This window comes from Limulus polyphemus, unplaced genomic scaffold (genome assembly GCF_000517525.1).
Source record: "Limulus polyphemus unplaced genomic scaffold, Limulus_polyphemus-2.1.2 Scaffold2855, whole genome shotgun sequence".
NCBI classification, from domain to species: Eukaryota; Metazoa; Arthropoda; class Merostomata; order Xiphosura; family Limulidae; genus Limulus; species Limulus polyphemus.
Window position 1 is genome coordinate 119,820 of NW_013668465.1, and position 12,029 is coordinate 131,848.

At 31.1% G+C, this 12,029-nt stretch overlaps 1 protein-coding gene across 3 annotated transcripts in view; it reads left to right on the forward strand.

Annotated features, from left to right (window-relative positions):
• Nucleotides 1–11,783, forward strand: part of LOC106468067 (protein sidekick-like) — a 110,911-nt gene extending 99,128 nt beyond the window's left edge. For 2 of the 3 annotated variants that reach the window (XM_022396373.1, XM_022396374.1), the window contains 5 exons: nt 2,298–2,474; nt 4,638–4,781; nt 7,144–7,285; nt 7,565–7,694; nt 8,136–8,366. In XM_022396373.1, coding sequence (XP_022252081.1) covers nt 2,298–2,474; nt 4,638–4,781; nt 7,144–7,285; nt 7,565–7,694; nt 8,136–8,366 — 824 coding nt within the window. Of the gene's footprint in view, nt 1–2,297; nt 2,475–4,637; nt 4,782–7,143; nt 7,286–7,564; nt 7,695–8,135 lie in introns of all 3 variants that reach the window. The other variant, XM_022396372.1, reaches the window with a different exon arrangement.
• Nucleotides 11,784–12,029: the final 246 nt, after the last annotated feature.

The following is a 12,029-nucleotide window of genomic DNA, read 5'->3' on the forward strand; positions in this document are numbered from 1 at the left end:
CAATTCAGTTATCAGTCCTAATTGTCAACTTATTGTCATAATGGATAATGTCTGTGGTAATAGCACCCAAATGCATTGGGGATATCCCATCTGTTAGACAATATCCAAACACCAATGTCAATCTAGTCAACTGTCATGGAAAATAAAAAATAAACAATTAAGAGTGGTTAATTAAAACTCATCTAGGCCTAGTGTAACAGCTATTGTAGCAAGTTCGAGTAGATTATGTAATCTGACGAGTCGTATACTTTCCATAGTCTGACAGTGTGAATCCTGTCTGCCACAAAGTATTTACAGACATCTAAAATATCTAGGCCTAGTTTAACAGCTATTGTAGCAAGTTCGAGTAGATTATGTAATCTGACGAGTCGTATACTTTCCATAGTCTGACAGTGTGAATCCTGTCTGCCACAAAGTATTTACAGACATCTGAAATTTTGTATGCCTTTAATTCCTTTCCTTTTTTATTTTCCTTGACGACTGACTAGATTGACATTGGCATTTGGAAAATATTTGATATTGGGGATATCCCATCTATCTGCATTTGGGTGCTATTACCACAGACATTATCTGTTATGACAATAAGTTGACAACCAAGACCGATAATGGTATTGCAATATTTAATTTAATATCGTTTTATAGTGCTGATTTAATCACCTATAAACAATTAGTGTAATCAATAGTTTTTAAGCTATTTATTTATTTATATATATTACATCCTCCACATGAGAAATTTGATAAGTCTTTTAGCAACTTACAACAGACAAGTACACATTTTCTAACTAGAAAAGATAATTGTTTCTATTTTAAGAAAAATAACTGAAATTAAAAACTTATTTGTAAATAGTAGTAATCTATATACTTATATAATGTATTATAACTGAAATGTAACTGTATTTTACAAAATACTGGTCCACTAGAACACAACCAAGACAAGTCACTTTGTAAAGGCCAGTATTATACTCTTGGATACAGTAACATGAGTGCATGTGTGCTGTGTTATTGCAACTTCTGTAATGTTAGTCATGCATGGCTGGAAGGTCAGTAAGATAAAAATAATTATTGTATATAGGTGTATAATGTTATGAGATTTGAGCTATTTAGACTAAACATTTGTATTTTCGTGTTATGATTTGTAGTCATTCTTTAATGAAAAAAGCATAATTTATATTTATTTCCTAATTTTTTTATGGTGGTTACGAGGTCTGTCAAATTGACCAAGCCCATACAGAGTTACAATAGTGAAAATAATAGATGAAATGTAAATTATTTTCTAGAAAAAACGTTTGATAATTATCTGGAGGTTATAAAATTTTGCTTGTGAAATTTGAAAATTTTCTGATGCATAAAAGTATTTTTAATCTTTCAATCAAAATTACTTTGCTTGTTAGATAGTCAACATTCAAAAAGAAAAAATGCATGAGCAAATTATTACGTAAAACATTGCTTTACAAACCTTAACACTTAAATAAAAAATTTATATTTTGCATACATAAGCCTTGTAATATTTACTGATAATCTGCAAAATTTCGTGAAGATATTCTTACCGTATTAAAAGTTATAGCATTAAAACTATAACAAGCACGAAATGGTTATGAGGTCGGTCTTTGGGACTGAGCCCGTAGTGAGATAGTTAAACAAAAAGAAATAAAAACGTGCACATATAAGAATGCAGGAGTTTTAAGAGCTCTCTTGCAAGATAAAGAACACTGAAACTACACAACAAATCTGGTGTGAGACCTTGAAAAACTCTTACTTAAAGTTAAATAAATTGAGGAATGCACCAAAATTTATAAAAGGCCACAATCTGCACTCATTACCTAAGTCAGCTTGCAGTTTTGTGCAGACAAAGGCATGGCTGCCTGTAGTTATTATCTGATAAGCCTACAAGAATAGCTCAGGTTGCCAATGTAATGCTTTGCTATCCCTGTAAGAGAACCAGATAATTTTAAATGGCCTGCATACTGACTCCATTTGCACCTAAGAGAAAGCAGAAGTTTAGTAACTTTCTTGAGTGCCTCATTGCATCCAAAATAGGAACCATGGAAAACAACACAATTTTAAAAATTCATTTTGACTAAAGGGGTGGGAAAACATATATCATTGCCCCCATACTACAACAGCTTATGGATATTAAGAAACTAAAACAGTTGATTTAATTACTAAACTTTCTTAAATATATATGTATAATATTACTTGAATTTCCTACTGTTATTTGTGATTATATTACTATAATAATTCATGCTTGGATATATCAGTGAATGAAAACTTGTTCCATTTTTATCTTGCTTATACAGATAGTGATGAAGAAGGCTGGACAACTCTTGTTTCTCTCAACAGTGGCCCTCAACTCTCTTACACCATTAGTTACCAAAATCTTCTACCATCAGCTCATTACATTTTTCGTATTTTTGCCCGAAACAAATATGGAATCAGTCTCCCTGCTATATCAGATGAACCTGTGGACACACCTAGTAAGTTAATATGTCTGGTGTACTGTAGATAATGTAGAATAGCAGTTAAAAGCACATAGTAAGTATTAGGTAAGCAAATGTTAGGTACACAGTGAACCTTAGATTATGCTATAAAGAACTGAACACATTGTCTTTTTAAGCTTTCAGATTTGCATAAAGTACATGGTACGTTCAGAGTAATGAAGACATCTAGTAAGTCTTTCAGCTGTGATAAAATATTTAGCACAAATGATCACCAGAATGATAAAGTAGATTCCAAAAAACCCAGAAACTCGAGTAATTTTATATGGTTGACTGTTCTTTTTTAGGAATGAAAATGGTTAAAGTCATAGAGTATGACATAACAAGTTTTTATAATCTGTTAATAAGTGTGTGAAATGTTGTAATAAAGAATAAACTGATAACATTTGACATCTACATTTATTTACAAAAAAAAGTATTGAAAATAATTACAGGAATTAACAGAATTCACAAACTATAAATAATTGTAAGTAAATGGTCAAGTTATCATAAGTACAATACATTATTACAGAAAATATAGGAGAAAAGCAAATAAACTTTACAGTGCATTATTATTTTGTATTTGCTACCATACATTTATCAGGTTTATCAAAGTATGAGTGTAAAATACCAATCCAAATGTTCTGTGTTACTACTCACAGTTCAGCCAAGTAGTTTGTTTGCTTTTTGACCTTCATCATATTCATGTCAAGATCTTGTGCAGGCTAAGCCATTAGTGTGTGTGTGTTCCATTGGCCCTGTGTTCCTTACAGGTATTGTTTCACCAAATTTGCTGCATGCTTGGGAGCAATATCTTGCTAGATTGCTGGAAGATGAATCCCTGCCTAACATTTTTTATTTTTTTTTGGCAAAAGAATGACATGATGGACAAGACTGTTTATACCTGTCAGCAGTCAGGGTGGTATCAGTTTGTATAATTTTCAACAGTGGGCTTTGTTGTTCATGCAGAGATCCCAACCCTAATTTATGTTAATTAAATGAGAACATTAGTCTAAAAAGAAAGTCAGAATCAGCAGAAAATTGAGAACAATTTAATTTCAACAGTCTCTTCCTGTCATGATCAGTACTGAAATCCACAGAGTAAAGTATACAAAATGCATGGTTTATATTTATTTTGGATGATTTAATGCACATCCATTTGGCAGTATTTTCAGATTTAACTTTCTTCAACACCCATGCTTGGTAAAAGTTCCTTATTGGGGACACCTTTTGTAATTGTTGGGGTTGATGACTAGCTGCCTTCCCCTCTAGTCTAACAATGCTAAATTAGGGATGGGTAGCACAGATAGCCCTCATGTAGTTTTGTGCAAAATTCAAACTTAACTTCACTTTTGAAGAATTTGGGTTTTCTTCCTTGACCACTTGCACTATCAACAGTACTATTTCTATGAACCCTCTTCAGAGTTTCTGTACAGTTCCCAATAAAACATGAAATTTCACACAGTGTGTCTTGTGGAGTAGCTTTCACCATCCAGAACTTTTAATTTCAGTGTTTGTTTTATGACATTTTTGTAGTAGGAACCATGAGTGACTTCACCACAGTATTTATGGGGATATATGATTGCCTGCCCTTTTATTAGTATAATGCTGATATGGTACTGCTTTATTGGTTGGATAACAGTCACAGTGTTAATATTAACATTTTACTGTAATCTGATGCAGTTCATTTTCATACAGTTGCATTGTATACACATTTTATTCACTTTTTCCATAATTATTTTCATTACTGTACATTGAGATATAAAAAGAAGTTAATTTCTTAAATTATTTGTTACTAAGACTAATCATTCTGACATGGATTATATTTCCAAAAACATTTTTTAAGCTTACGATAGGGGTGATTTTTTTAGAATATTTACAAAGTCCTGTATCCTCTCCTAGAAGTTGAGAATATTTTCTCTTGTACAAGTTCAATTTATGTAATAATAAAAAAGTTAAATAAAAGTTATTATAAATGTTTCAATTTATTTTTTGAATAAAATAGCAATTTTTAATATCACTTTTATACACTCATTGAAGTGTCTAAAGGAACTGATTCCTACTCTTTATGATGGCTAATTGTCATTAATTCAAGGTAATTATGCATTTCATATAGTAGTAATGTTATATAAACTTGATGTTGTTCAACCTACATTTTTCTAGGTGAGCTGTTTCTGGAATATCGACAGAAGCTACCTTTCTACAGAGAAATCTGGTTCTTGGTGATGCTGGCTGCAGTTAGTGTGATCATTATTATCATGGTGATTGCTGTTCTGTGTGTAAAAAGTAAAGCCCATTTGTATAAACGTAAGTAGTAAATGTGTTGCACATCTAGATTGTTATTGTTGAAATGTTTGGTGTGATAGAATATAATGTTGTTATACAGTATGAACATTACTTATAACTGAGTAATGGGGAGTTCTCACCCATCCTTTATGCAATAGATAACAGTTTCATGTATATCAAGAAATATATTTTTTTGTAATTTTTAAGTGCATATAAAAATTATTTATTATTCAGTATGTATGTCATTACAGTCTGTTAATTTGAACACACTGATAATACTGGTATTATACAATTGTGAACTGTTTTGCATAAACTGTTGCATTAAACAGTGCTAAATGTAGCATTAATCAGTTTTTTAAAACATTTTAAAGGTGTTCTGGGTTTACAGTCAACTTCAAACAATTTAGTCAAAAAATTAAAGAAAAACAAATAGTTTTAAAAAATTAATGTTTTATGGCTTATGGATGGAAAACAAACTCGGAGCCTACATTAAACTGAATATGTCATAATAAGTAGAAGCAAGAAACATTAATATCACAGTTGGTCATTTTTAAATAACACAGGAATGAAACGGGATATCTATTCATATTAAGTTTCTAATTCTCTAACGTGCTGTTTATTTTGATTATTAATATAAATGTAAATTTTGTCCGGAAACAACAATGTTTATTTGGAGTTTAATTAATGTTTTTATAAATGTACCTTCAAATTGCTATTAATCTTGTCAAAGTAAACATCTTATTTGCAGGATATATCAAGTTATACATATGTGTGAGTGACAAAGTTGTTTTATTTATCTTGGATAAAGTTTTTATGTACATTTCCTTGCAAAGAGTAAATAAGAGTCACTGGAATGTACAATATCTAGCAGTTTTTTGTAACTGATCGATTTCAGGCATACATATTGTGATGTGAAACGAAATTTGATTGTACTTGGATATATGAAATATTTATTATCAGACACTGACTTAATGGTAGAATGAAGGTTTTTTTTAGTTCTTGTATGAACTGAATTGAGAAGCAAAGATTGTTCTTTAATTTTTTTTAAAATTAAACAAATTGCAATAAATGTTACAAGAGTATTTTGTATATACACTGAACAGTGAAAGTTAAGAGTATATCATTTATACATTTTTATTCTGGTAAGTTCCTGGAGGTTTTATGTAAAGTAGGGATCAAAATACTCTGTATTTGTTCAAAAGTTTTTAGTAAGTCATTATAAAAAGAATTTGGAAAAATATAATTCATAAACATGCTTTATTTTACTATCTTAATTAGTTAAATAGTATAAAGTTTAAACAAATGCTTCAATAAACAGTGCAATTACATTGTGAGTTATGGTTTTCTCTTTGAATCCAGAATTCAATGAATCTATCTATGTAAATCATGAGTTGTGGTTTTCTTTGTGAATCTATAAAGTTTTAGAAAGTCATTTATGTACATTGTGAATTGGACCTGGCATGGCCAGGTGATTAGGGTGCTTGACTCGCAATCTGAGGGTCATGGGTTTGGATCCCTGTCCCACCAGAACATGCTTGCCATTTTGGCCATGGGGTGTTATATAGTGATGGTCAATCCCACTATTTGTTGGTAAAAGAGTAGCCCAAGAGTTGTTGGTGGGTGGTAATGACTAGCTGCCTTTCCTCTAGTCTTTCACTGCTAAATTAGGGACAGCTAGTGCAGATAGCCCTTGTGTAGCATTGTGCAAACTTCAAAAGAAACCAAACATCATAAGTTATGGGTTGTTGTTGTTTTTTTGAATTATAAATTCTATGAAGTTGTTTATGTGTATCTTAAGTTATGATTTTCTCTTTGAATCTAAAATTCTTGAAAGTTGTTTATGGTAGTTTTAAATTCTTTCACCATAAGATCTGCAATGTTTCTCTTTTAAAAGAAAGCAAGTACCAGACAGGAATGAAAGGCTTGTATTAAATGTACTGGTAAAACAGTTGATAGACATTCTTATACATACCTATTCCAATTGGTAAGCATGGAACACAAATCTGAGAAAACCAGTTCAATAAGTTTGGCATAACTTAAGCTCATGATTAATTATTAAATACACCCTGAACAAAATTTTATTATTTTGTGAAACAGATATATATAGTACTTATAAGTATATATATAATTTTGTTTAAGTATTATATTTCACACAGTTTGATTATAACAATCGGTATGTTCATATTTAAAAATTCTTATGAGATTGAATTTTAAGATTCAGTTTGATATCTGACTCTAAGAAGCTATGCCCGGCATGACCAGGTGGTTAGGGTGCTGGACTCGCAATCTGAGGGTCACAGGTTCAAATCCCTATCAAGTTTTTACACTAATATAACTACATAATAAGTATCTGGGCAATTAAGAAATGTTCTTTCATCTGTAGGTGAAGCTCAGAAATCTATGCAAGAAGATCATATCAGTATGAATGATGAAGGATTTGCAACATTTGAACTCAGACAGTCTCGTAGGGGAACATTGCGCAAAAACTCCTTGTCTCGTAAAAGTAATGGTACCCTTGTGTCAAAGTAAGTAGCTTGTGTGTTCATTGTAATACTAATATTTTTATTTTAAACCATACTTAAAATATTTGAGTTAGCGCACAAGTAATTTATTGGAGTCAACTGATGTCCAAATTACTCTAGTAATATATATCAATACAAACATCAGAGAAAAAACAGTAAATGTGTTATTTTATTTGTATGTAGATTACAAATGGATTGATTTAAAAATAATTTATCAAGAATTAAATGAACAAATATACCAAAGAAAGTTAGGTGTCCTAATTAGCTATGTTCCTTTTACAGACCTCCCCCCAGGCCCAGTCCTGGAAGTATTACATACTCTGATGATGAAGATATTAAGGGATATGATGAAAATGGAGATAGTAGCAGTTTAACAGAGAAACCTTCTGAAATCAGTTCCACAGATTCACAGGTGACAGTTTTGTCTCTTAAATAGATAACTGCGTAATTCAGTATGCTTAAATCGGTTCCACTTGTACATTATCTTATACTGCAATAATGGCTATAAGTATTTTAAGTTAATTACTGATGTCTGTTGCAAACAAAGTTAAAAAGAAACTGCTTCATTAAGTTTTTAAAATAGAATATTTCCTAAGAGATAGTTGGAGTTTGTAAACTTTGTACTGACTAGCTATAAAGGTAGTGTAGAGCAACTGATTACTGTCAAGATGAGGTGTAGCATGTACCTTTTATGGTAAACAGCTGCTACCCTCTATCAATGTAACAACCGTATTAATACTTTGTTAAAAGTAATGTTGAACAGCTGATTGCTACCAGGATAGTATGTAGCTATGTTGGTAAATACCTGTTACTTTGTATCAATAGAACTAATACTGGGTTTTCTGGTTTTTAGGCCACTGAAAGTGACCAAGAAAGTGAACCAAAATCTTTTGTTAATCATTACGCAAATGTGAATGATACTCTCCGGCAATCTTGGCGGCGTCAGAGACCAGTAAAACCTCCGAGTTATACAGATAGTGAACCAGAAGGAAGTGTTGCAGTAAGTTTGAATGGTGGCCACATTATTATGAATAATATGGCTGGGTCCCGAGCACCTCTACCTGGATTTTCTTCCTTTGTCTGATATTAACATAAAACTTTAAACAGATTGCTTGTAATCCTTAAAAACAAATATCTCAGAAAAGTTGGACCAGTTCATTTCTTTTTAGGATATATATATATTAAAAAGAACTAGTGCTATAACGAACAGTTCCATTGCCAAAGATGTGCCCACATTTTTTCTTAAGCTCAAATTGACAATCATCTAAATTTTTCCTTCCACAACTGTAGTAATATGAGCCAGAAAAGAATCAGTTCCATTTTGGTTTATATTAGTCATTTGGTGAAAATGTGGATTTTAAACCTACTATCCTGTGAGATATGACTAAAAAATCTGAGCTGGAGATAAAGCTTCTTTAACCTTATGTATGAAAATGAAGGTTCTGTTAGACACTACAGCATTTAGCAGTGCATGTGAAATGTCTAACCTAGTACTTTTTTTTTTTTTTTGGTGACCGCTAGAACTTATGACACTTTTCTGTGGTACTTAACCATAAGAGATAAGAAAAGAAGCTTGTGGTAGGTAAACTGTAGTTGAAAGACAAACATACAGAAATCTGTTTTCTAATTCTCAAAGTTACGGCCACAATAGGTTGATTGCTGACGTTAGAGCTCATTGTGTTTGTGAATCTAAAATATTTGTATACAAGAAAAAATTGACATTTTCATATGAAATTCAAGCACAAGGTGAAAAGAAGAGTGAGAGAGACTACTAGAATGATTACTCTTGATACTACATTAGTCTTGAAAAATACTGAAATACCAAAAGAAAACTACTGAAAATGTATGAACTAATGGATTATAAGTGGGCTTTACACAGGTTTTATTCCAATGTACCAGTGTGCTGGATATGAGATCCGAGGCCTTATTACCACTTGTCTTGTTAGAAGCACAAGCAGGTGGTGTAATACCAACATTCCTATTAGTTGAAATCATGATGTAGTTAAGCTTTTATTCAGCTATTTCCTTGGTTTAATGGTAATGTGCAGTGACCACATAGCCACCCCTATCTTCTCATTCTTTTACTGACCTTAATATTATATAATATACATTATTTTTATTTTCTCCCTAAGTGTCTCACAGAAAAACAGGCTTAACTTGTAATTACATTTAATTTTCATTTTTATGAAGTGTCCTTTTTTTTGAAAGATGTATTATTTATGAACATATTCTGCAATATTAATGTTGATAGCTTCAGGGTGTACTAGTAAACTTAGTGTTATTGTAACCAGTCTCTGTGAATTTCAGCTTAAGATTATAAAACGTTTATTTCTTTTAAGTCCAGTTAAAATTTTTAAATAGTGGTGAATATTACATTTGTTCTCACTTGGAATTTACACAGACTGGCCTAAACATTTGAGTCCGTCTCATATTTAGTGATCAAAGTTCGTGTTCAATTATTTTCTTTAAAATTTCACAATTGAAGATGCAGTGATAGCACACTCATTTTCTGGTTAAGGTTTCATTTTCTTAGATTAATGACAGGAGATTCTAGTGTTTTAAGGTGGAATTCTGCTCATGAACCGAAAATGACGTGGAAAATTCTAGGCTCATTCATTTAGACAATGGTTGGGAATACTTTTGGTTTTGTAGGATTTAACATCACAGTTCTCTTTTATTTGATTGCAGAGACTTCTTGTGGTTGATCCAGTATACCTCATGAACACATGAACTTGTATGCCACTAGTGAGGTACTCCATAATGTTATCTGTCTTAAAAATAGAAGAGCCATTTTAACCTATACTGTTTTTATAGATACGTTTTAACTAAACTTCTTAATCATGTATGAAATAGCAAGCAAACTGTCTGGTGAAATGACTTGGCATGGGGGGGGGGGAGAATTAACCAGTATTAAGCCCTGTGACTTCAAACTTGTATCCATTGGGAATATCCAGAAGAAGAAAATCATAACAATACATCTTCAATTAGGAAAATGTAAAGAAAATAAAATGAACTTAAATCATCCTGTACATTCTACAAAATTAAAATTCCTGATGTTTGGACTATTATTCTTTCATGGTTGAGGTTTATATCTGTGTATCTTTACAGAAAGAAAAGTGCTAATTATTTTGGTAGATTTTTTTTTTTAAATCTAGAATGATAGAAACAAATAATAGTTTAAGTAACATCAATAGAATTGACCAGAAAATATATATATCTAAAGAGAACAGCAACATTAAAATGATTAAAGTGAGTATATATATTTTTAATATTGAATGCTTTGGTACTAAAGTTATTATTTTAACATTGCATTTTCTATTCTGTGAGGGGACCAAATGAAATGAGCACAATGTTAGTGTAGGAGAAGTTGATATGATTAGTGTAAGTATAGGACACTCAGGGTCATCAAAGTTTTTCAATTTTATTCATAAATACCATTCTTTAGGCTATAACGTAGCACTTTCATGCTGTCATATTGTTTGTTTTTCATCTGAGTTCAATTTCATTGTATATTTTTATCTATTTTCAAGACCTTCCTATACCATATTTATTATTCATTGCTACTCATATGAAATTATCTGAAGTAACTGAACTTTAACCATTCCAGTAAGTGTACTTAATCATGCATTCATTTTTCAGTTAGTTGTTTGTTAAAATTACTTCTGTGTTCTCAGGATTATTTCATAATTAGATCACATTAAGCACTGAAACATCTTTCCTCATATTGTGTACAAGACTTTAGTATTGCTTATTGTTGTATGTATTGATATGGTTGACAAAAGGACAGACACTACTGTACTTAAGTTACTGTTTATTATTGCAGTCTTTTAGTTCGTTTGATGTATTTGATTTAATCCTGCAGCAGATATATTATTGTGGTGTATGTCAGCAATAATTAACTAATAAGTAGTACATGTACAACATGTTTATATTTTTTTATTTCTTTATATAAAATATATATTACTTCAAATTCATCACGAGCATCAGGAATTGAAGTTTATCAGTTGAAAAACTGTTAAAAGAAGAAAGTGTAAAACTGATTTATCAAAACCTATAGGTTGACTGAAATTCACCTTTAAATAATGGAATAACCTTGACAACTTATAGTCCAGATCATTGTAACTTTTCGTTGTATCTCAACATTTGGATGGTATGACTTTTTGACAAGACATGCTGGATGATCTCAATTCTTCACCACGTGTTTTAAATATAGAAAAGTAGTAGTTTCTACACCTGTGAGTGATATATGTGAAATTGTGACATTTGTTCAAGCTATTCCATTTTTATTCTCATTCTACAAGGGATTAGGAGATTAACTTTCAGTGGGTTCTAAGCATCTATAATGTGTTTTTTTTTTGTTGAAGTGTAACTATTTGTATTACATATTGGTAGATGAGAGTATTTTGTCAAGATCTGAGGATTTTAAACTGTGATGTTTCATTGATTTTCAATAAAGTTTTAATTTCACTGCCATAAACATTAATTTAAATGTTGTTTTTTATTTCAGTGGCCCTAATCAATCGCATATTTGTTAAAATATAAACTAACAATAATATTTAAACCAGGTGGCCAATTTTATAGCAGTTTTGCCAATTTTAGGTTCTGAATTTTAAATAAGGTACCATTGACCCAAAAAACACTCCAAACCTATAGGCATCACAAATTAAATGAAATAATTAATAGTACCAGCAGAAACGTCTGCCCTACGGACGGCTGTTTGTGCTAGTAATTACTAATCCTAGTTATT